The sequence below is a fragment of the Rhinoraja longicauda genome, chromosome 8 (genome assembly GCF_053455715.1).
Source record: "Rhinoraja longicauda isolate Sanriku21f chromosome 8, sRhiLon1.1, whole genome shotgun sequence".
NCBI classification, from domain to species: domain Eukaryota; kingdom Metazoa; phylum Chordata; class Chondrichthyes; order Rajiformes; family Arhynchobatidae; genus Rhinoraja; species Rhinoraja longicauda.
The window spans coordinates 44024928-44051076 of NC_135960.1; the positions used below are offsets into that span (position 1 = coordinate 44024928).

Below are 26149 nucleotides of genomic sequence, written 5' to 3' on the forward strand. Positions count from 1 at the left end.
TGTACCTGTGGGAGGTTTTGAAATTCAAGCCAGCTACATTTCAGAATGAGTTGGAATGGATTAGCAATACACAAGTCCTGGGAAGAGAAATAAATGGTGACTTGGCAGGACTTTGATAAGGCCACATTAGTTCTATTGCATGCAGTTCTGGTTGCCCCAATAAAGGAAGGATGTGAAGGCTTTGGAGAGGGTGCGGAGGAGGTTTACGAAAATTATGCCTGAATTAGAGGGTATTAGCTACAGGGAGAGGTTGGACAGACTTGGATTGCTTTCTCTGGAATGCCGGTGGTTATGGGGAGACCTGATAGAAGTATATAAAATTATGAGAGGCATAGATAGGGTAGACAGTCAGATCCTATTTTTCCAGGATGGAAATGTAACATTTTAGTGGGCATAGCTTTAAGGTGAGAGGGGCAAAGTTTAAAGGAGTTGTGTGGAGCAAGTTGTTTTACACAGAGGGTGGTGGGTGCCTGGACCATGCTCCCAGGGGTGGTGGTTGAGGCAAATGCAATATTAGCATGGAAATTCCATTCTCCTTAATATCCTGTAGAGTGTTTGAACATTTTCTATACATTATAAACGTTTAATATATTGTAGCAAATATTGCTATTCTGCAAGGAATGGAGGGATTATGGATTATGTGAAGGATTGGTCTTGGCATTATGTTCAGGACAGAGGTTGTGGCCGATGTATTTTCTCCTGTATTATATACTATATTCTATGTTTGATGATCAATTATCTACATTCTATGATCCATGTTCTATGTTCGATGTTCTATGATCTATGATCTATGTTCTATGTTCTGTTCTATGATCTATGTTCTATGATCTATGATCTATGATCTATGTTCTATGATCTATGATCCATGCTCTGATTTATGATCTATGATCTATGGTCTCTAATCTATGATCTATGTTCCGTCTTATGTTCTATGATCTATGATTGATCTATGTTTTCTGTTCTATAATCTATGATCTATAATATTTGTTCTATGATCTATGAACTATGATCTGTTCTCTGTTCTTTGATCTAAGAGGTGGGTGGAGACACTGTTTACTGTTTTGCTAGGAGCCCCAGCAGAGTGGGTGAAGGCAAAGCTCCAGGGAACAGTCACTAATTTAAACCATGCAAGGGTGATTAAGAATGTAAAATGTTAAATGTCAGTGACTCCATTGAGTGGGAGGATGGGAAATGCTAATCTGTTCAAGTTTATGAGCCTGACTATCACAATAACTTTTCTGAAGAGGCTCGGTTGTCTTTTCCATCCTTGCATTTTCTGAATAGCATTAACAATGCAGGCCGTTGAGTTGCTAGTTCTGACATTTACACATTCAGCTTTGGTTTCACTCCTAGATGAAACGCGTCCAGATTACCAGAAGCCGTTCCCACTAACAGATGTTATCTGAATGACAAACAAATCATAAAATATTTCAAAGAAAATAATAAAACTCCAAAATTCATCCAAACGTGCTACCCAAAAGAAAATTTGCAGTATATTTCTCCTTCTTTAATTTGAGTGAAATGCAATAAATGATTGATCTTTGTTTCACGGTGTACCATTCTGTGTTTATATCCCTTCATTATCACCTCCTCCACAGCCAACAATGGACCATTGTGGGCTCCACCTTTCCTGGGTCATCTGTGCCCTCTCTGATTTGTTCTGTACCTTTTCATATCTTTGGTCTCCCTCTCCCCTTACTCTCAGTTTGAAGAAGGGTCTCGACACGAAACGTCACCTATTCCTTTTCTCCAGAGATGCTGCCTGACCCGCTGTTACTCTGGCATTTAGTGTCTATCTTCGGTGTAAACCAGCATCTGCAGTTTCTTCCTACACTGAAATGTACTCACTGATTTAGTTTATATTGTACCTCCTCCTTTTGAAACAAAGACACGAGATGTAAGAGATGTTACGTTATTTGACCTGAAACAATAGCTTAACATTATTTCCTTGTCACATCAAGGGTTAAATAATGCGAATAGCTCAAATTTTACTGGGAATAGGATCGCTCGTGGAAGTCCTGTTAGTTACACCCCTTTGTGTATGTTATGCTTTAAAGGATTTTTCTTTTGCACAAGATTACTGGAAGTTCAGGCTGATAATGACCATGGTGAACAAAAGGGCAGTATAAACAGAAAGAGCTTAAATGTGATTCCACTGTTCAAGAAGGGAGCGTGCAAAACAAAGCTTTTCACTGTACCTCAGTACATGTGACAATAATAAACCTGAACACAAACCTAATGCAGAAACCTACCTGTACAGATCTTGCAGACCTACAACTTCTGCGTGGGTTTAACTGTTAATCCACAAAAGTTGTTTCTAAGTAGCACAACCCTCTTCAGGAGAATCTGCAGCCAACTCTGACAATTGATAGCAGTTGTTAAGGTCTGCATCTTGCATTTAATTTTATGTAGCTTTTCATGTCAGGATAAACAAATGAAAATGAAACCTTTGCATATATCTAGGCTGAAATTCATTGTTGGGGACCTGTTGAACAGCATTTTAAGAAGAAATGTATGGTGTGCTTTTACTTAAAGTCATAGAGTCATGCAACACAGAAACAGGCCCTTTGCCCCAACTTGTCCGTGCTGATCAAATGCTCCATCTAAGCTCGTCCCATTTCCCATCACCGAGCCCATATCCCCCTAAACCTTTCCTATCTATGTACCTGTCCAAGTGACTTTTTGGGGAACACAGTGGTGCAGCGGGTAGAGCTTCTGCCTCACTGCACCAGAGACCTGGGTTCGATCCTGACCTCGGGTGCAGTCTGTGTGCAGTTTGCACGTTCCCCCTGTGACCGCATGGGTTTACTACGGGTGCTCCAGTTTCCCCCCACATTGGAAAGACGTATGGGTTTGTAGGTTAATTGGCCTCTGTAAGTTGCTCATAATTGTAGGGAGTGGATGAGCAAGTGATGTAATATAGAACTAGTGTGAACGGGTGATCGAGTGGTCAGCATGGACTCGGTGATGGTTTCTATGCTGTATCTCTAAACGATAATTAAACTGAACTGAAACAAAATGTTGTTATTGTACCTGCCTCAACTATCTCCGCTGGCAGCTTGTTCCATTCACCCACCACCCTCTGTGTGAAACAGTTGCCCCTCAAGTGCCTATTAAATAGTTTCTGGTGGTTTCCACACATCATATTATTTTTGCAGCTTCTATTGTTTATCCAAGGGATTGCAAACACATTATTTGTTAAAGAGAAACAAATTGAATTATTTCTTCACTTCTCTTTCCTTATCACCAACAGAGGGAGGCAGTTCATCACACAATCTGTCCTTTAGTTTCAATTCTTGATCACTGCATTTTCATATTTATTTTCATATTTCAGATACAGCGCGGAAACAGGCCTTTTCGGCCCACCAAGTCCGCGCCGCCCAGCGATCCCCGCACATTAACACTATCCTACACACACTAGGGACAATTTTTTAATTTTTTTTTAACATTTACCCAGTCAATTAACCTACATACCTGTACGTCTTTGGAGTGTGGGAGGAAACCGAAGATCTCGGAGAAAACCCACGCAGGTCACGGGGAGAACGTACAAACTCCTTACAGTGCAGCACCCGTAGTCAGGATCGAACCTGAGTCTCCGGCGCTGCATTCACTGTAAGGCAGCAACTCTACCGTTGCGCCACCGTGCCACCGTGCATTGTTTGTATCAATGTTCAAGATGGGTTTTATAAATACAATATCGTGTAAACGTTATCTTTTTGATCAAGATTTCGGGCATGGCCAATAGATCTGCCATTCAACTTTATAAACCAAGTTTATATATTGAATATAGACACAAAATGCTGGAGTAACTCAGCAGGTCAGGCACATATTGAATAATTGGCCAGACTTTGTGGATGCAATGGTTTAGGTTTAGGTTTATTATTGGCACATCTATCAAGGTGCAGTGAAAAGCTTTCATTTGTGTGCTAACCAGGTAGATCAAATAATACTATAATGTAATAAAAAGGAACTGCAGATGCTGGTTTATACTAAAGATAGACACAAAATGCTGGAGTAGCTAAGCAGGTCAGGAAGCATCTCTGGAGAAAAGGAATATATGATGTTTCGGGTTGGGACCCTTCTTCAGACAGTACTATAATACCATACATTAATGCAATCAAGCCAAATACAAATATAAAAGATAGAACAAAGAGAAAGATATTGAGAGCAGCATATAGTTCTCAGCATTGTAGCATTGTGCATAGACAAAATCCAATGTCTTCAATGTGTTAGAGGTGAATCGTACAGTACCCTAGCTAATGGAAGGGCTATTCTGAAGTCTTATAACCGAGGAGAAGAAGCTATTCCTGAGTCTGGTGGTTTCAAGCTTCTGTATCTTCTGCCGGACAGGAGCAGGGAGAAGAAGGAATGACGGGGGTGGAACAAGTGTTTGATTCTGTTGGCTGCTTTCCTGGGGGAGTATGAAGTGTAGCTGGAGTCGATGGTGGGGAGTCTGGTCTGTCCGATGGACAGGGCACCATCTACAACTCCATGCAATTTCTTGCAGTCTTGGACAGCGCAGTTCCCCAACCAAGCTGAGATGCAACCTACGGTGATGGTGAAACTGTCATGATATCATGTAACTGGAAGAATCTTTGGGATTTACATGCATGCAAAGTTCAATGTTGAAATCTCCAAGTTGTTCTGACTGTGCAGCTTAGTTTTGACGTATTCACCACTGCATTTAAAACGAGGCATTGAGTGGATGGAAATGTTGTTTCAGAGCTGGTCATTTCTAACACATACTCCACCCGTAAACTGCCTCATTTTACACCCTTCACTTATTTCAAATGTATGTATTTTTTAATTTAATTTTTGAAATACAAAAGACAACTCAGCATAGTAACACGAAATCGGAGAAAGACGGTGTAGCGTTAAAGGAGAGAGAAACAGTTAACGCATTTGTTCAAAATAATTCAACTTAGAACATAGTACAGCACAGGAACAGGCCCTTCAGCCCATAATTTCGGTGCTGAACATGATGCCAAGTTAAATTAATCTCCTCTGCCTGCACATGATCCATATCCCTCCATTCTCTGCATAACCGAGTACTGCAGGGTGGCATAGTGGCGCAGCGGTAGAGTTGCTGCCTTACAGCGCCAGAGACCAGAGTTCCATCCTAACTATGGGTGCTGTCTGTATGGAGTTTGTATGTTCTCCCTGTGACCGTTTGGGCTTTCTCTGGGTGGCCCGGTTTCCTCTCACATCCCAAAGACATGCAGGTTTGTAGATTAAATGGCTTTGTAAATTATCCCCAGTGTTTAGGGTCGTGCTCGTGTACGGGATGATCGCTGGTCGGCGCGGACTCGGTAGGCCAAAAGGCTTGTTTCCACGCTATGTCTCTAAACGAGGCACCCTTGTTTAGTCCACTGTCTAATCTTGAGTTTGAGTTTGACTTTAATTTATTGTCACATGTACCGAAGTACAGTGAAAAGCTTTTGTTGCGTGCTAACCAGTCATCGGATAGACAATACATGATTACAATCCAGCCATCCACAGTGCATAGATACATGATCTTTTGCCTAAATTCCAGATATTTGGTGTTCTGTAAAAATCTTAAATATTAGCTGAACATTGTGCTTGTTTGTTCTCTCTGTAATAAGGCAATAATGCGATTAAGTGATTTGGCATGTTGGCCTTCATCAGTAAGGGAATTGAGTATAGATGTTAGGACATTATGTTACAGTTGTACAAGACATTGGTGAGGAGTATAGTGTTCAGTTTTGGTCACCCTGCTATAGGAAAGTTGCCATTAAGCTGGAAAGGATGCATTGAAGATAAACAAGGATGTTGCTTGGACTCGAGGGCCCAAGATACAGGGAAAAGTTGGGAGGGTTAGAGTTTTATTCCTAGGTGTGCAGGAGGCTGAGGGGTGATCTTATAGAGGTGCATAAAATCATGAGGGGAATAGATAGGGTGAATGCACCGAGTCTTTTACCCAGAGCACAGCTTTAAGGTGAGAGAGCAAAGATTTAATAGGAAGCTGAGGGGCAACTTTTTCCACTCAGAGGGTTGTGGGTGCATGGAACGAGCTGCCAGAGGAGGTAGTTGAGGCATGTACAATAACAGCATTTAAAAAAACATTTGGACAGGTACATGAATAGGAAAGGTTTAGAAGGATAGAGGTCAAATGAGGGCAAATAGGACTTAGATGGAGCATTTTGATTAGCATGGACATTCTGGGCTGCTGTATCCATGCTGTATAACTATGACTTTGTTAGGTTTAATTTATTAACAATAATTTTACTTTTCAACATTCTGCATTTCAATATTCGATTTAAATCTCTCCTGACTTTAGTTCGATAACAACATATGAAACAAAACATTAATTAAATTATTTTGCTCAATGCAATTTGGCAAGTAATTAGTTTTGCATCGGGTGGGTGCCTGGAATGTGCTGTCAGGGGTGGTGGTGGAGGCAAATATGATAGTGGCATTTGCAGGACTTTTGGATCGGAACATGAACATGGGGCGGGGAATGGAGGGATATGGATTATGTGCAGGTACATTAGAGATGGTCTTGGCATCATGTTCGGCACAGACATTATGGGCCGAAATGCCTGTTGCTGTGCTGTAGTACGTTCTATTTGGGCATGGTTAAGTGATGCATCATCTCTATGTTTGTTCAATTTTTAAGTCAAGATTTTAGTTTAATTTATTATTTACTGACATACAAGAATGTGCAAAAGAAATGATAAGAGAATGGAAACAAAATGTAAATTTGTGATGGTTTGTTCAGCTTCAGTGGTACCAAGAAAATGAGCAGTCCTTAATCTTACTGCTCCACCTATTCTACCCAATGCGATAATGGTGTCTAATAGACTTCTGGATAGGCGCTTGGATATGCTGGGAATGGAGGGATATGGATCACATTCAGGCAGTTGAAATAAGTTTAACTTGGTATTATGTTTGGTATGGTCATTGTGGGCCAATGGGCCTGATGTTCTATAGAAAAAAGACACAAAGTGCTGGAGTAATTCAGTGTTTTTGGGTTGTGACTCTTCTTCGGATGAGTTGGGATATTTTGTGAATCAGTCTCGACCAGAAACGTCACCTATCCATGTTCTCCAGAGATGCTGCCTGACCCACTGCCAGCAATTTGTGTCTTTTTTTGAAAAGCAGCATCTGCAGTTCCTTATGTCTACTCACTCCTTTTCTATGTTCTCCCAAGATGCTGCCTGGCCTGCTGTTTAGTTTAGTTTAGTTTAGTTTAGTTTAGAGATACAGCGCGGAAACAATAGACAATAGACAATAGGTGCAGGAGGAGGCCATTCGGCCCTTTGAGCCAGCACCGCCATTCAATGTGATCATGGCTGATCATTCTCAATCAGTACCCCGTTGCTGCCTTCTCCCCATACCCCCTGACTCCACTATCCTTAAGAGCTCTATCTAGCTCTCTCTTGAACGCATTCAGAGAATTGGCCTCCACTGCCTTCTGAGTCAGAGAATTCCACAGATTCACAACTCGGCAGAGAATTCCACAGATTCACAACTCCCTGTTCCACAGAAACAGGCCCTTCGGCCCACCGGGTCCACGCCGACCAGCGATCCCCGCAAATTAACACTATCCTACAAATACTAGGGACAATTATTATATTTACCAAGCCAATTAACCTACAAACCCGTATGTCTTTGGAGCGTGGGAGGAAACAGAAGATCTCGGAAAAAAACCCACGCAGATCACGGGGAGAACGTACAAACTCCGTACAGAGAGCACCCCGTAGTCAGGATCGAACCCGGGTCTCTGGCATTGCATTCGCTATAAGGCAGCAACTCTACCGCTGTGCTACCGTGACCGCCCCCAAATACACAAATGCTGAGTTCTTCCATTGAGCTGTACAGCTCCATGAGAGGGGATCTTATCGAAACGTATAAGATTATTAAGGGGTTGGACATGTTACAGGCAGGAAACATGTTCCCAATGTTGGGGGAGTCCAGAACCAGGGGCCACAGTTTAAGAATAAGGGGTAGGCCATTTAGAACAGAGATGAGGAAAAACATTTTTAGTCAGAGAGTTGTGAATCTGTGGAATTCTCTGCCTCAGAGGGCAGTGAAGGCCAATTCTCTGAATACATTCAAGAGAGAGCTAGATAGAGCTCTTAAGGATAGCGGAGTCAGGGGGTATGGGGAGAAAGCAGGAACGGGGTACTGATTGAGAATGATCAGCCATGATCACATTGAATGGCGGTGCTGGCTCGAAGGGCCGAATGGCCTATTCCTGCACCTATTGTCTATTGTCTATTGTTCTAGACACAAGGAACTGCAGATGCCTGTGCACACAAAAAAAAGACACAAAATGCTGGAGTAACACAACAGGGTCAGGCAACCTCTCTGGAGAACATGGAGAGGTGATGTTTTGGGTCGGGACCATTCTTCAGACTGATTGTGGTGGTGGGTGGGGGGCAGAAAGCTGGAAGAGAGAAGGGAGCAGGAAAACAATGCTGCCTGACCTGCTGAGTTACTCCCGCACTTTGTGTCTTTTTTGGTAAACCAGCATCTGCAGTTCCTGGTGTCTAGGAGTTCCTCAAGCCTTTTGTTTATTGACAATTCTATCCTTTGATCAAAAAATAATTCTAAGATTTTCCCCCAAAATAAATCCTTAATTAAAGACAACATTAAACCTGATAAACAAATATATATTTTTGCACTGCCAGAGTTAAAATATGAATGGCCTTGATGCCAATAACAGACAGGTTAGCTTTCCAACAGATAAGGGGAGTAAAGGAAGATGAACTCCCAAACATTCCACGATACAAGAAATGCAGCGGTAGAGTTGCTGCCTTACAGCGCCAGAGACCCTGGTTTGATCCTGACTATGGGTGCTGTCTGTTTGGAGTTTGTACGTTCTCCCTGTGAACGCGTGGGTTTTCTCCGGGTGCTCCCGTTCCCTCCCACATTCCAAAGAGGTGCAGGTTTGTAGGTTTAATTGGCTTCTGTAAAATTGTAAATGATCCCTAGTGTGCAGGATTGTGCCAGTGTAGCAGGATGATCACTGTTCAGCGCAGACTCGGTTGTCTGAAGGGCCTGTTTCCGCGCTGTATCTCTAAAGTCTAAAGTAAAGTCTAAATAAATAATCGTCAGCAGCTGATGTTTTGCAACAGCCGCCTATTTTGTTGCAACAAGTTGAAGCCGGCAGAGGCAGCTGAAAAGCTGTAAACAGAACATTAAGGTCTGATTTACAGCAAAAGGATTAATGGCTTAGATCACCAATGGAATTTACAGCATTTCAGGGTCATTTTTTGCATGTGAACCATTATTTTGTTTACTTTAGTTTAGAGATACAGCATGGAAACAGGCCCATTGACCCACCGAGTCCACGCTGGAGACAGGTACAATAACAACATTTAAAAGACATTTGCAAGGAAAGGTTCAGAGGGATATGGGCCAAATGTGGGTGGGGGGGGGGGGGGGGGGGTAGGATAGCGTAGAATGGGCATCATTGGCAGCATGGACAAGTTGGGTTGAAGGGCCTGCTTCCACGCTAACACCAAATAAATCCCCTCACCCCTCCCCAGTCTCTGTGTTCTGTAGATCCTCGCCCTGGTCCACTCCTCATTCACCCAAACATTCCCTCTGCCTTTCACAACAACTTCCCATCCAAGCGCTGAAGATGTATGGTAAATGGGGCATCTTTGCCGGCATGGACAAGTTGGGCTGAAGGGCCTGTTTCTTTGCTGTAGGACTCTTGTGACTATGTCAATGATAGCAAATGGAAAATAATATCTTGCTGCACAGAAACATCAAAGCACTTTTGTGTATTAGACGCACATTTATTAATATCTCTGACACTAGTTACTGTGCATTAGTTTTGGAAGAATAAGCCGAACTAATCGATTTTCTGGTCAATTTGCAGAACTGGCTGGCTCTGAAAGGAGAAATGTTAGTGATGTATCAGATGATCTCTGGCACATTCTTCTGATAGGAGCGGCCCCATTAAGAAGGTTTGCAGAGTTATTTCAAGGGTGTTTGAAAGCAAGGACGTCTTTGCATCATTACAGTGAAACAAAAAACGTCCCCAACCTTTTACAAAGTAATACCGCTGGTCTTCCCTGCATTTTTCACCCTTTTTAAAAACAATGATTTTTAAAAAAAATGAAGTGTGCGCATGTGCGGGACTCTCGGGCGGGCGAGGCCTGTGGAATCAGCGATAATTTCCAGACGCTTTGAAGACGTGTATTACAGAAATGAGTTGCTTAAAGCTTAAATAAAGTTAAAGTAAATTGGAATTTTCATTTGCCTCACAACAAAATATAAGCATTTTTACTGGAGTAAAATTAAACAAAATTCTCACTTTATCCGAGTTTAGTTTAGCTTAGTTTAGTTTAGAGATGCAGCGTATATCAAAATGCTCGAGATTCAGACTCTGTCTGAAGAAGGGTCCCAGCTTGAAACACCACCTGTCCGTGTTCTCCTGAGATGCTGCCGAGAATCAAGTGAGACCCGGTGTGGAGGGAGCCGCTGAGGGCAAAGAGGGACCCCGTGTGGGAGGGGAGGGGGGGGGGGGGGGGGAGCCCCGAAAACAAAGAGGGAACCTGTGTGGAGGTCACCGAGAGAACAAAGGAGGGGCCATTGGGACACTTTGTAACTTTGACGGCACCCTATACGTTGTGTGTGGTATGCAAAACAAAGAATTTCACATGTGATAAAGTATCATTAATTCATTCAAGGCTCTGAGCGTCCTTACACCGCTGGGCATTGGGAGGTCGGGTGTGGTGAGGGAAGGGATGTCACCCCAAGGGAAGGGATGTCACCCCAGGGGAAGGGATGTCACCCCAGGGGGCCACCAAGGGTGTTTTGTTTAATGTTGAAACAAGGAACAGCAGACCCTGGTTTACAAAACAAGACACAAAGTGCTGGAGTAACTCAGCGGGTCAGGCAGCATCTCTGGCGGACATGGATAGGTGACGTTTTGGGTCGAGATCTCTCCTCAGTCCTTGGAATGTGGGAGGAAACCGGAGCACCCGGAGAAAACCCACATGGTCACAGGGAGAACGTGCAAACTCCGCGCAGACAGCACCTGCAGTCAGAATTGAACCTGGGTGTCTGGCGCTGTAAGGCAGTAGCCCTACCGCTGCGCCACCGTGCCGCTCCTTTCTTTGACTGGATAGCAGGCAATAAAAGAGATTTTCACTGTACCTCAGTACACGTGGCAATAATAAAGTAAACAAAACCAGTGTCAATTTCTGGTCTATGTGCAGGAAAATGTGTCTGAATATTACCAGGTGCATAAACAAAGCATGGGTACAATGTGTTCATCAAAACCTTGTCTGGTTTGGCCAGTTTTCTGTTCTCACTGTCAATGCCTCTGGGCGCAAAATGACTTCACAATTTGAAAAGTTGGCTATTTTAAAACTTTGCTTTTGAGATTTAAATCGGATGCACGCTGAGCGTTTTGGGAAAACGATTGCGAGCTGTGGGTGGAGATCATTTAAAATGAAAAAAAACCCAAATCCAACTCCCTCTCTGTCTGCTCTCTTGTGCATTTTATCTTGACAAAGGCAAGAGGGGGTGGTGGGTGTAAATGCAGGTGGAGGCGGAGAGAGGCAGTCTGTGATCCTAGCGGCAGGAATTGGAAAACGCAATATCCTGGCAGGAACTTCTTGGAGCAGGAAAGTAAAGGGAGCAATAAAGAAATGTGTGCAAGCGCTGTGTGTTGCTGAGGTGGTTTGTAGGGCAGGGCAGGGCAGGCTGGCTTTGCACACTCACTGACAACCGCCCAGCAAGTCAGGGATACATGCAGAGTGCAAAGTGGTGGTGAGGAACGAGAGGGCAGCTTGGAAAGTCTGACTCCTTGCACATGCTATGGCTTGAATATGTTTGCAGGGGGCGGTTGAGAGGAGTGCGGAAGTGGGAGAGATCTGGGTCTGGCTAGAATCCATCCAAGGTGCGTGTGGGACAGGCACAGCACACGCTGTCTCTGCCACAGCTAACACCAGTCACTGTACAACTGCAAGCGCCCGCAGCCTCCCAGACCAGACCAGCACAGACCCGAATGGTGCCCTTCCTCGCTGTGTTTCCGTTTGCAGTTGTGAAGAAGGGGGGAGAATCCATTCTGCTGACGACGAGTTACTTGTGGAACTGCTGCTGAGAGCGATGGAAGTTCACAGAGCCGGCTCTGCAACTGTGCCTCTACCCCCTGGGTAAGTCCGGGTTAATCTCCCCCCAGTTACCCACCAACCTTCCTTACAGTTTAAACGAGTTCTGTTTTTTTAGGGTGCATTGGTCGTTTAGCAGTGAGTGTGCCCGCAGTCTGTTCATTGTTTCGTGGCCCCTCTCCCCTCTCACCCTCCTGCAGCCCAGCCCAGCCCAGGCCAATCAATGCATGTTGCAAACTACAGATTGCAACGCCAGCCTGTGTTAAAATGTGCTGTGAAATGACCACGGTTGTAAATTAAAATGTTTGCGGTGCATTAATATCAAGCAACTGAACCATCCTGTCACCAACAACTAGAGAACAGCCCTGACCTCTTTGGAAACCCTCGGATTATTGTAACATGTGTACCGAGGTACAGTGCAAAGAATACAGATACAGGATAATAGTATGTAGTGCAAGGTAACATCCGATTAAAGATAGTACGAGGGTCTCCAACGAGGTCGATGGGAGGTCAGGACTGCTCCATAGTTGGTGACAGGATGGTTCAGTTGCTTGATAACAGCTGGGAAGAAACTTGCCCTGAAACTGTAGCCAAATTTGTAGAAGACAGCAAAGGAATTGTGAAAATATATTGGAGGTGTGATTAGATTCCACATGCATAAGTGAAATGTAGAGTCATAGAGGTCGAAACAGGCCTTGTCCGTGCCGACTTACTGGGGCTAGTCCCATTTGGCCCATATCCCTCTAAACGCTTGCTATCCACATATCTGTTCAAATGTTTTTTAAAAGTTGTAATTGCAACCGCTTTTGTAGCTTCCTCTCTGGCAGCTCGTTCCAGATATGGACTTAAGCCTGTGCCCTCTAGTTTTAGAATCCTCTACCCTGGGAAAAAGACTGAGTGTTCACATAACCATGCCCCTCATGATCTTGTACACCTCAGTAAGGTCACCCCTCGGCCTCCTATGCTCCAAAGAATGAAGTCCCAGCCTATCCAATCTCTCCTGATAACTCAAACCCACGGATCCCAGGTAACATCTGGTGAATCTCTACTGCACTCTTTCCAACTTAATAATGCTCCTGCTAAAGCTGGGCGATTTAAAAACTGCAAAACAGAAACTGCACAGTTGAAAAATACTCGGAACCTTGGAAGTGGGTTGAGATCAGAATTTTAGAAAAAGTATGACAAGGTTACTCATATCACATTATATTGTAATGACTGTGCTGCAAAGATACTTCAGTGGTTGTCAAAGGCTTTTGAATGTTTAAATTTGTGAATTATATAAAACTACAGGTCTTTTAACAGGAGAGTAACCTGGTGGGATAAAATTGTTCAGAAACAAATGTAGTGCAAAGATCAAAGATCCATGCCACAGTTTTGCAAAAACTGCCTGAAAACTGGAGGCCGATTATAAAAGAGAATTTACAGCTCGACTTGCTTTATTTACTTTAAATAGTTTACTTTAGACTTTAGGGATACATCGTGGAAACAAGCCCTTCGGCCCATGTCCCTGTGATCTCCCTGTACACTAGGGCTATCCTATACACAAGGGACAATTTGCAATTTACAGAAGCCTACAAACCTGTAGGTCTTTTGCGTGTGGGAGGAAACCGGAGCACCTGGAGAAAATACTTTTTTCTTCTCTTTTGTCCTTTCTTCCCTTCAACATTTTCCCTGTTCTCCAATATTTTTTGGTATACCAGCACCTGCAGTTCCTTATGTCTCTTGATAAAATGCCATGGGTCGATTTGTCATTGAGAATGGGTTCCGTGGAATAAAAGGGACAGTAGCAATTTGGATTTAACACTGGCAAAGTGAAAACGAAAAGGCAGGAGATATGATTAGCGGCTTTGAAACCAGAGGGAGGTGTGCTCCAGGGTTAGTACATCAACCACCCTCTCTTTACATAAACGTTGATGACTTAGACCTGAGTGTGCTGGTCACAAATTGCAAATTTTGTGATGACATAAAACATGGAAACGTAGTGCTTGGTGAGAAGGTTAGTCATCAACCACGAAGGAACCTCGGCAGGCAGGAGGAATGGAAGCAAATGGGACGAAAGTTTATGTTGAAAAATGCCAAGTATTACAGTTTGGTGTCGGTATTGGTTTATGTTTAATTTAGTTTATTGTCACGTGTACTAAGGTACAGTGAAAAGCTTTTTGGTGGGTGCTAACCAGTCAGCGGAAAGATTATACATGATTACAATCATGTGTACAGATACTGGATAAAGGGAATAATGTTTAGTGCAAGATAAAAGTCTGACTAAAGATAGTCTGAGGGTCTCCAATAAGGTAGATGGGAAGTCATGACTGCTCTCTAGCTGATGAGAGGATGGTTCAGTTGCCTGATAACAGTTGGAAAGAAACTGTCCTTGAATCTGGAGGTGTGTGTTTTCACACTTCTGTGCCTCTTGCCTGATAGGAGAGGGGAGAAGAGGGAGTGACCGGGGGTGAGACTGGTCCTTGATTATGCTGGTGGCCTTGCCGAGGCAGTATGAAGCGTAGATGGAGTCAATGGAAGGGAGGTTGGTTTGTGTGTTGGTCTGAGCTGCGTCCAGACCATGACTGCCAAGTGTACTGAGGCTTTGTTTGTGTGCTATTCAGCCAAATCATACTGCATTGAAACTTACTGAATAGTGAAGGGCCTGGATAGAGTTGATATGGAGAGTTTGTTATCCACTTGTGGGATAGTCTAGGGACAGATGCCACAGCCTCAGAATAAAAGGATGGACTTTTTAGAAAGGAGATGAGGAGAAATTTCTTTAGTCAAAGTGTGGTGAATCTGGAATTGTCACAGAAGGCTGAGGAGGCCAAGCCAATGGATATTTTTTTATGGAGGAGATTGACAGATTTTTGATTAGTAAGGATGTCGGGTTATGGGGGGGGGGGGGGGAAGTCAGGAGAAAGGGGTTGAGAGGGAAAGATAGATCAGCCATGTTTGAATGGCGGAGTATAGTTTATGGGCTGAATGGCTCAATTCTGCTGCTATGACTTATGAACATGAATTATCCATAAGAAAGAAACACCATAGAAAATAGGGGCTGTATTCGAGCAAGCACCGCCATTCAATATGATCATGGCTGATCATCCAAAATCAGTACCCCTTTCTGGCTTTGTCCCCATATCCCATGATTGCTTTAGCCCTAAGAGCTAAATCTAACCCTCTCTTGAAAACATCCAGTGAATTGACCTCTGCTGCCGTCTGTAGCAGAGAATTCTACAAATTCACAACTCTCTGGGTGAAAAAGTTTTTCCTCATCTCAGTCCTAAATGGCCAACCCCTTCTTCTTAAACTGTGACCCCTGGTTCTGGACTCTCCCAACATTGGGAACATTTTTCCTGCATCTACCCTGTCCAATCCTCTAAGAATTTTATATGTTTCTGTGAGAACCCCTCTCATCCGTCTAAATTCCAGCGAAGACAAGCCCAGTCGACCCATTCTTTCATCATATGTCAACCCGCCATCCCGGGAATTAACCTGGAGTAACTCAGTGGGACAGGCAGCATCTCTGGAGAGCAGGAATGGTGACGTTTCGGGTTGAGAAGAATGGTCTTGACCCGAAACGTCACCCATTTCTTCTCTCCAGAGATGCTGCCTGGCCCGCTGAGTTACTCCAGCATTTTGTGTCTACCTTCGATTTGACCCAGCATCTGCAGTTCTTTCCTACACACCAGGAATTAACCTGGTGAACCTACGCTGCACTCCCTCAAATTAGGAGACCAAAATTGCACACAATACTCTGCCTCACCAGGGCCCTGTACAACTGCAGTAGGACCTCCTTGCTCCTAAACTCAAATCCTCTCGCAATGAAACCCATGAGTATAATCAAGCCGTACACCCCAGGTAGTGTAAAGAGACAAATACCAGAGTGCAGAATATAGTGTTACAGTGTTGGAGCGTATCAGTTGCAGAAAAAAGGCAGGTTCCGTGACACGGTTTGTGATGCAGTAAAGAGGAAGCAACATAAACTCAAGGCTCCAGACTAAAGAAAGAACAGGCAGAGCAGGCATTGTGTGCAAAGATCATTAAAAAGGAAGTGGATAAGTACCCAAAGGCAAAAAATGCTCGTGACATTGGACTCAATGACCACTGCTTGCACTGATGTTCACCTAGCATACACCTGATGAGCTGAATGGCCACCATCCATTTTGTAGTTTTGTTTTTTCTATGAGTTCTACAAACGAATCTCCTCTGCTGCACGTGATCCATATCCCTCCATTCCTTGCATATCTGTGTACCTACCTAAAAGCCTCTTAAATGCCGCTATCGTATCTGCCTCCACCGGCCCTGGCAGTGCGTTCCAGGCACTCACCACCCTCTGTGTATGGTGGGTGCCCTGCACATCTCCTTTAATCTTTGCCCAGCTCACCTTAAAGCTATGCCCTCTAGCATTTCACATTTCCATCCTGGTTAAAAGCTTCTGACTGTCTACCCTCCCTATGCCCCTCAAAATTTTACAAACTTCAACCAGGTCTCCTCTCAACTTCTGATGTTCCAGTTTACTGAGCCTATTTAAATCCCTGTCAATACAGTCCCATTTATTCCATGGGCTTCAACAGTGATGGCAAATTTAACTGTAGCATTTGTCTGCGTTTGGCCCATATCCCTCTGAATCTTTCCTATCCATGTACCTGTCCAAATGTCTTTTAAATGTTGTTATGCTACATGCCTCAACTACCTCCTTCGGCAGCTTGATCTATGTACCCACTACCCTCAGTGTGAAAAAGTTGCCCTTTGGGTTCCTATTAAATCTTTACTCTCTCACCTTAAACCTACGTCCTTTGATTCATGATTCCCCACTCTGTGTAAAAAATACTTTTCATTCACCCTATCTATTCCATGTGTGATTTTATGCACCTCTATAAGATCACCCCTCAGCTTCCTGCACTCCAAGCTCTTAGCCTGCCCAACCGCTCCCTATAGCTAAGGCCCTCGAGTTCTGGCAAATCCTGCACTTTTTGAAGCTTAATGGCATCCTTCCCACAGCAGGGTGACCAAAACTGAACACAATACTCTACACTTCTCCAGCTTAAAATTGTAAAAGTCATTCATTTTAACAGTGACTACCTTCGCAAAAGGTGCTTTTGACTGGAAATTTGCAGTGATTGCCAAGTCAATGTGATTTTTACTGAAGATAGACACAAGGTACTGGAGCAGGTCTGGCAGCACTTCTGAGAAAATGGAAGGGTGATGTTCTCAGAGATGCTGCTGGACTCACTGAGTTACTCCAGCGCTCTATTCTCAGTATAAACCTGCACCTGCAGTTCTTTCCTACACACCTTGATTTTTACTGGACCTGTTCACACCCAAAGATCTGCATTTAATGCTTTATACTTGTGAAATATACTTTATATTTGATATATCCATGTAAAAATGTTCTGGTGTTTCCAATTTGGAGGTAGCCTGTAAGAGATGGTGGGAATTCCAGCTGTTCAACAGCTGGCTGGCAGATGTGGAATATCAAAAAATCTTGCAGATTACCTTGTTAGAACATTAAAAGGAAAGCAGTCTTTTAATGGCAGAGTTTAAGTAGAATGCATGAGTCGATACTACAGTCATTAACGGTACCAGCACACCAGGAGTGGCACAGTGGTGTCGCTGCTAGAGACGCTGCTTCACAGCGTCAGGGCCCTGGGTTCGATCCTGACCTCGGATGCTTTCTGTGGAGTTTGCACATTCTCCCTGTGACCGCATGCGTTTCCTGTGGGTGCCCCAGTCTCCTCCTACATCCCAAAGATGTCCGGGTTTGTAGGTTAATTGGCCCTCTATAAATTACCCCTACTTTGTGGGGAGTGCATGAGAAAGTGGGATAACATAGAACTCGTGTGAACGGGTGATCGATGGTTGGCGTGGGCCAAAGGGCCTGTTTCCATGCCGTATCTTTCAATTCAGTTCAATTCACACAGTTCAAGATGTGGAAAAGCATTTGAAAACCATTAAATCCAAATAGCATAATATACAGGATCAGGATTGTTCCATTATATTATCCAAAATATAAAGGCAGAAACCAAGTTTCAGTGCAGGTCCACCACTGATTTTCCAGCAACTGGTGGTCTACCACTTACTCTAATCCGGAAAAAATTACGAGAGTGTGCTTGAAATCCCCCCCCTACAGAAGTCCCCTGAAAATGTGGCGCCGAGGCTCGGTGAGGCGGTTGATCTCGACCTCATCGGTGCTTCGGCAGCCAATGGGTGGGTTGAATTTGCCGGTTGTGGCCGGGGCTCTGGAACTCTGGCTAATAACCGACTTCCACGGCCATCTTTGTGGATCCCCTGAGGCCGTGACCTCTGATGATCCGACAAAACGGATAATACGGCAAGGATATGGATCCAAGGGTGCTGGAAAATCGGTGGTGGACCTGTGTCTTGCCCGATGGTGAATTTATAGGTGCACCTTTGTGCAGGAAGATGCAGCTTGATTTGATTGAATTCTACCAAGTATTGCTAAATTATATTGGAGCCTCTGGGCAAATGATTTAGTCGTAACCAGTCAAGTTTAACTGGATTACGATAGGAATTAAAGAGCTGGAAATATTTTCTCAGAGAATGGTTTGCATGTCATTTTTTTGCATACAGTTGAGTAAAGTATTGCCATACCTAAGCACAATCCTTGATTAGTTTCATCTTAGTTTATTGTCACGTGTGCGAGGTACAGTGAAAAGCTTTTGTTGCGTGCTAATCGGCCAGCCAGCGGAAAGACAATACATGATTACAATCGAGCCATTCACAATGTACAGGTACATGATAAAGGAATAACGTTTAGTGCAAGGTAAAGCCCGATCAAAGATGGACCGATAGTAGTTCAGGACTGCTCTCTCTCGGATGGTTCAGTTGCCTGATTAGAACAAAGTGTACAGAAATAGTCCACTGAGACCGCATGCAAGAGTCGCTAGGTTTTTTGCGCCATTTTTCAAAGTCCAGTCCGGTCCGTGTGCTCGGTCTCCTAGAGCGGTGCCCGATCCAGGCGAACCCCAGGCTGCTGCAGGGCCTCCAGCCGTCGCCTCCGTCTGGATCGCCCATCGATTCGTAGTCCTTCCCCTTGCCCGGCCACCTTCAACCTTCGTACTCCCAAAGTGCCTACCGCAGCCAACCATGAGGGCGTGGAAGGGAGGTAAGACCCCGGCTCGCTCTCTTACCGGCCTTTGCTCTCTCGTCCACCGTCGCCGACTCCCTCCATCCTTCTCTCCGGTTCTCAGGTCCTCGGGGGGTGATCAGGGCCGGCCTAGATGCTTCCCTTGCATGCCATGGCCCTTTGCTGCTTGTATCCAGCCACGTTGCCCTCCGGTCTTTCAGTACCTTGAGAAACCTGTTTCGTGGAGAATATGATGGAAAGGTAAAGCAAGCAGGAAGTTTGTAGAGATAAAGACTGGAGTGTACGATAGTTTATTTGCAGGGATCGGGTGTTACTAATTTGGTAAACATTTATTGTCAATTCCTTGTTACTCGTGATAACATTATGATTGATCATCAGCAGTCATGAATGTTTATTTGTCATGTACTGGAGCAATTCTTATTTGCTGCAGCTGCAGGCTGGCACAGTGGCACAGTGGTAGAGTTGCTGCCTTACCGTGCCAGAGACCTTGGTTTGATCCTGAATACAGGTGTTGGCTGATGGAGTTTTATGTCCTCCCTGTGACTGCCTGGGTTTCCTCCGGGTGCTCCGGTTTCCTCCCACACTCCAAAGATGTGCAGGTTTGTAGGTTAATTGGCCCTTTGTAAATTGTCCCTAGTGTGCAGGATAGTGTTATTGTGCGGGGTGACCGCTGGTTGGTGTGGACTCGGTGGGCCGAAGGGCCTGCTTCTGTGCTGTATCTCTAAAATCTATCTTTAAAGTCCACAAGCCTCAGACTTGTATATTTAATGATTAGTAATACTAGGTAACCATACTGCGATGGGGTAAAACTGAATTCAGTAGTGCAATTAAAAACAAGCTCCATTGAAAATCCTCGTTGTTCTTTATTTTGCATACAGATCATTAGATTATTGTCAAACATTATGGTCGTGGTTGTGCAGTGTTCAAGAGCCTGATTGTTGTTGGGTAGAAGCTGTTCTTCCCAGGACCCACACCACCCTGGCCACGCTCTCATCTCGCTGCTACCATCAGGGAAGAAGGTACAGGAGCCTGAAAACCCTGGCCTTCAGGTTCAGGAACAGCTTCTTCCCTGCAACCAGGAACATTGCAGAACACTAACCTCAGCAACTGTGATTGTCCATGGACTGGGTTTTTGGTTGCACTACGCATTTTGGTTTTTGCACTATCGTTGTTGCCTAGTAACGCGGTTATTAATTAATTGTATGTTTTATTATTATATATTTATTTGCGTGTTATTGTGTTTACGGGCTTGTAAAGCTGCAGAGAGTAAGAATTTCATTGTTCAAATGTCGGTACGCGACAATTAAAGACAGGTCAGCCATAATTGAATGGTGGAGTAGACACAATGGGCAGTTTGATCTAATTCTGCCCCTATGACTTATAAACGCTCTAGACTCTTAGTTGTGGTGGAGTGTTGATCACATGGGTAATGTTGAGCTTCTATTTGGAGCTGGTCTGATCCAGACTCTCAGTCAGTATTCCATCACACTGCTGACTGTTGACTTGCTTTGATGAATCAGGATATGAGTCACTCCCTCCTCCATCCGGCATGCCACACATCGGCGAGACCAAGTGCAAACTGGGCGATCGTTTCGCTGAACACCTTTGCTCAGTCTGCCTGGGCCTATGCAATCTCCTGGTTGCTAAACACTTTACCTCCCCTTTCCATTCCCATACTGACCTTTCTGTCCTGGGTCTCCTCCATTGTCAGAGTGAGGCCCAGTGCAAATTGGAGGAACAGCACATCATATTTCGCTTGGGCAGCTTACAGCACAGCTGTATGAATATTGATTTCTCTAACTTCAGGTAACCTTTGCATTCCCTCTCTCTCTGCCCCTCCCCCACCCTAGTACTCCGACTAGTTTCACTGTCCTGATTAAATTTTACTGATTGTATGCCTCAATGTCACCTTCCCCTCATTCAACAATGAACCATCATTATACATTTCCTTGAACGCCTTCTGCTTTGATATGTCCTTTTCATACCTTACATGCTCTTTGTTCCCTTCCATATCTATAGTTTCCCTGTCCCCTGACTCTCAATCTGAAGAAGGGTATCGACCCGAAACGATACCAAATCCTTCTCTCCACAGATGCTGCCTGAGTTACTCCAGTATTTTGTGTCTATCTTTGATGTAAACAAACATTTGCAGTTCCTTCCTACACACAAACCAACTTTCTTTCCACTGACTCCATCTACACTTCACGCTGCCTCGGCAAGGCCATCAGCATAATCAAGGACCAGTCTCTCCCCGGTCATTCCCTCTGCTCCCCTCTTCCATCAGGCAAGAGTTACAGAAGTGTGAAAATGCACACCTCCAGATTCAGGGACAGTTTCTTCCCAGCTGTTATCAGGCAACTGTACCATACAATCACCATCTAGAGAGGTCCTGCCCTGCCATCTACCTCATTGGAGACCCTTGGACTAACTTTAATCGGACTTTACCTGACTTTATCTTGTACTAAAAGTTATTACCTTTATCATGCTTCTGTATGCTGTGGACAGCTCCATAGTAATCATGTGCATTCTTTCCGCTGACTGGAAAGAACGCAACAAACGCTTTTCAATGTACTTCGTTGCACATGACAATAAACTAAATTAAACTAATTTAGCTCCAATGCTCATAAGTGGAGCCAAGATTTTGCCATAAATGCCTTTTTTGTTGATTTCAGCAAGATAATGCCCTTTTCACGATCGAGTGCCTAAATCAGCTTTTTTTGCCGTGTTAACGTAACGTACAAGAAAATCTCCACCTCCGAGGCGAAACCGGGGGCGCCACCGCCAGTCGTTCATTCGTGGGTAGTGGACGAGGCCCCAGTCTTTTGCAGTCAGGCTGTAAGTGGGTGTTAAGTGGTGATTGGAGAGGGGTGGGTGGGGAAGGGTTCAGTCTTTTCAAACTGGAGTCAGGCTGTGAGTAGGTGTGAAGTGTTGGTTGGGGAAGGGGGTACCACGGTTAAGTTTCTCTTTCTCGAACCTGCAGTAGGACTGGTTCAGGTCGTTTGTCAGCTGACGATTGTCCAAGGAGTGGGGGGGGGGGGGGGGGGTTCCTCTTGATGCTTGTGATTTCTTGCAAGCTCTACCAAACTGAAGGTCATTAGCTGAGAACTTGCTCCTCAACTTCTCAGAGTACCTTTCCTTGGCAGCTCTGATTCCCCTTCTCAGCTTGTACTTGGCCTGCCTGTAGAGGTCTGTATCCCCGCTCCTGTCGGATCTACCCCTCCATGCGTCAAAATGCCTAAAGTCAAGTCAACGTCATGTAAAAAACGGAACGATTTGGTGAGAGTGTAAGGGAGTGATATATTCTCTACAGACAACTGTGTGCTGATTTGCAAAGCATGTGAGAAAGCAGTGAATCATGAGAAGAAATATTTCGTCTCCCAGCATGTACAGACAGCTAAACACATTTTAAACCATATTTTGGTGGTGGAAATACATGCCTTTTTAGGCCTTTTTTGTCAATAAATGCCTTTTCCGTGTCTTTTTTGTAATTTTATTATGCCTATTTGCCTGACTATTTCAGAGGTTTTTAGTGCCTAAACATCCTGGCTCTACTCATAAGATATGTTCAGTTGTGTTCCTATTTAATGGTGATCCCATCATGCTGACAGTGGAGATTCAGAAGATAGCACTGTCATCGGATATTACCAAGTAGTTTGACAACAGTCTGGTTGTGGTTTTTGTGTGGTTCTTTGCAAGTGTGAATGCTGCTTGAGGAACTCAGCGGGTCAAGCAGCATCTGTGGAGGAAATGGCCAGATGATGTATCAGGTCGGGCCCCTTCTGCAGACTGATGGAGTAGGGGTGGAAAAAGCTGGAAAAGAGAGGTGTGGGCAGGAAAACGCTTTGCAAGTGATAGGTGGATACAAGTGCGGTGGGTTGGGGGGGGGGGGAGATAGTGACTGGAAGATGGGTGTACAAAGACCAGAGGTGAAAAGGAGCCAAAATAGTGACAGAAGAGAGACAAGGAGACTTAGAGAGAAAAAAGGTGTTGATAAGGGGAAGGGGTTTCCATGAGCTCCAGAAATACTGACTGACCCGCTGAGTTCCTCCAGCACTTTGTATTCTATGCAAGATCCCAGCCTCTACAGTTCATTGTCAGCCGAAGCCCAAACATTGTCCAGGGGCTGCTGCATTATTGTATGTAAAATAGTCAGGCTGTCTAGTGTAAAGTCACGGAAATTAATTCCTGCTGGTAGTGTGCATTGTCGGTTTTTAAATCACTTTTCAAAGACACGCTGTACCAGGCCATTGTGGGGACCCAACCCAAATCGTCATCTGTCCATTCCCTCCACAGATGCTGCCTGACTGCTGAGTTCCTCACAGTGGCGCAGCGGTACAGTCACTGCCTTAAAGCCCCAGAGACCCGGGTTCGATCCTGACTACGGGTGCTGTGCAGAGTTTGTACATTCTTCCCGTGACCGTGTGGGTTTTCTCCGTGTGCTCTGGTTTCCTCCCACACTCCAAAGATGTGTGGGTGGGTTTGAGGTTAATTGACCTCAGTCAATTTGTAAATTATTTCCAGTGTGTAGGATAGTGTTGGTGTACGGGGTGATCGCTGGTCAGCATGGACTAGGTGGGCCAAAGGGCCTTTTTCAGTGCTGTGTCTCTAAAGTCTGAAGTAAAATCTAAAATCTGCAGTTATTTGTTTCTAGTATTTATACAATGATTATCTAAAGTGTAAAGTCTAAAGCACTTTGTGTTTTGCTCAAGATTCCAGTATCTGCAGTTCCTTGTGTCTCCCATTCTGCAATGCATTCACCATCTGCTGAATACAAGTACAGGCCATGTAACTTTATGAACTGTCTTTCCCTCTTTGTTCCTACATTAAATTGACAGCAAATTGAAAATAGTAAATTACAAAGTGCACAGGATAGAGTGCGGTGGGCGGCAACAAAGTAGGAGCGTCTCTTTCACAGTACTCATTGATGGCATGTTGTAACCGGCCAAAGAACACACACGTACTTTGTTCGTTAGTTGTGCTTGCAACAAGAAACAATCTGGCAAACTCTCGCCTTAAACCTGTGCCCCTCTAGCTCTCAGCTTTCCAACTCCTGGCCTAACTGTGGATGGTGAGTGAGTGAGTGTGTGAGTGCACAAGTGTGAGAGTATGTGCACATATCTGTCCTGCTGAGTTACTCCAGCATTTTGTGTCTATCTTTGATTTAAACCAGCATTTGCAGTTCTTTCCTACTCATTGTGTGAGTATGTGTCTGCGTGTGTGAGAGTGCGTGCGGACGGGTATGGGGGTGGAGAGCACATACGGTTAGAAACTTACAAAATCCTTCCGATGTGCAAGGACTGAGAAGAGTTGAAGCAGAACCAGTCACAGTGGGGAGCTGTCAAAGGCAGGAGCAATAACCTGTGGGGAAAGCAGTGTGCTAAACTTCTTGTCACGTCTAACGAGGGATTTGTGTTTAAATGATGATAAACATCGCTGTCTTCTGGAGTAAACACCCAGATTGAGAACAGAACCCTCATTCTCAGTGCAACAGTTGGTGCTGGTCAGTGCATACCTGTGTGAAAAATGAGGGTGTTTGCAAATTGTGCTATCTTAACAGAGCAATGGATTCTTCTGGAAATTCGGATTTGACTTATGACTTAAGATAAATAGGGTTTGGCCCACTTTGATTCTTCTAGACGTTGTGCTTTAATATTGGGTCTGACTTATGACATGGAATTCATTGCCACAGAAGGCTGTGGATGCCAAGTCAATGGATTTTTTTTAAGGTGGAGATTGATAGATTCTTGATTAGTACGGGGGTCAGAGGTTACAGGGAGAAGGCAGGAGGATTGGGTTAAGAGGGAAAGACAGATCAGCCGTGATTGAATGGCGGAGTAGACTTGATGGGCCAAATAGCCTAATTCTACCCCTACAACTTATGAACTTATCTACTTAATCAAATAAATAGAACTGTACAGAACAGGAACAAGCCCTTTGGCCCACTATGACTCTTCTAGAACTTGTGCCTTAATATCGGGTACGACATAATGACAATCAAATAAATAAAACATTACAGTGCAGGAACAATGCCAAGATAAATTAATCTCCTCTGCCTGCACGTGATTGACATTCCTCCATTCCATGCATACCCATGAATCAAATATTTGTTTGTTATAACAAATGTTCTACAGGTAGGAGGTCACCTTGAAATAGTTTTGCTTTGGGCAGCGATATTGTAGTAATTAGCTGAAATACATCCTTAATTCAGAGTCAGCTGGTGAAATTCTTCAGAGGAGATGCACGGAACTGCAGATGCTGGTTTACAAAAAAAAGATACAACGCGCTGGAGTGCTGGACTATAAAATAGTGCTGGACTATTTATTTGGGTTGGGACCCATTTTCAGTCTGGGCTTTGCGATGTTTCATTGGAGCCATCTCATGCTTTCTGTGCCCAAATTATATCCCAACGGTGTGGAATGTGATGTGAGACATCGCACTGTATTTAAAGCAAACGATTGGAGCGTCAGTGGTTACGGGGAGACCTGATGGAAGTACATAAAATTAATAGGCATAGGTAACCTTTTTCCCAGGGCGGAAATGTCAAAGACTAGAGGGCATAGCTAAGGTGAGAGGGGCATAGTTTCCAGGAGATGTGCGGGGAAACCTTTTACAGAGAAGGTGGTGAGTGCCTGGAAGGTGGTGCCTGTGGTGGTGTTGTTGCTGGAGACAGATGTGATCGTGACGTGTAAGAGACATTTTTGGATAGACACATGGATATGCACGGAATGGAGGGATATGGATCATGTGTGGGTGGATAAGTGATGGTCTTGGCATTATGCTTAGCACGGGCATCGTGGACCAAAGGGCCTGTTCCTGTGCGGTACTGTGTCACTTCACTAGAGAAAGTAGCAAATAGATGAGGGAAAGACCATGGATCATTTAGTTTCTGTTCTCTTTCCTGTTGTGTTATGCAGTACAGGAGTCAGATTCAACAGTCAGTGATAAAGTTTTTAAAAATTGT

General features: G+C 44.3%; 1 protein-coding gene across 1 annotated transcript in view; it reads left to right on the plus strand.

Annotated features, from left to right (window-relative positions):
- The first annotated feature begins 11659 nt into the window (after positions 1–11659).
- The window catches only part of cobll1b (cordon-bleu WH2 repeat protein-like 1b), a 98995-nt gene continuing 84505 nt past the window's right edge, over positions 11660–26149 (plus strand). Inside the window, exon 1 of the mRNA XM_078403796.1 lies at positions 11660–12140. Coding sequence (XP_078259922.1) covers positions 12094–12140 — 47 coding nt within the window. The 5' untranslated portion in view covers positions 11660–12093. The remainder of the gene's footprint in view (positions 12141–26149) is intronic.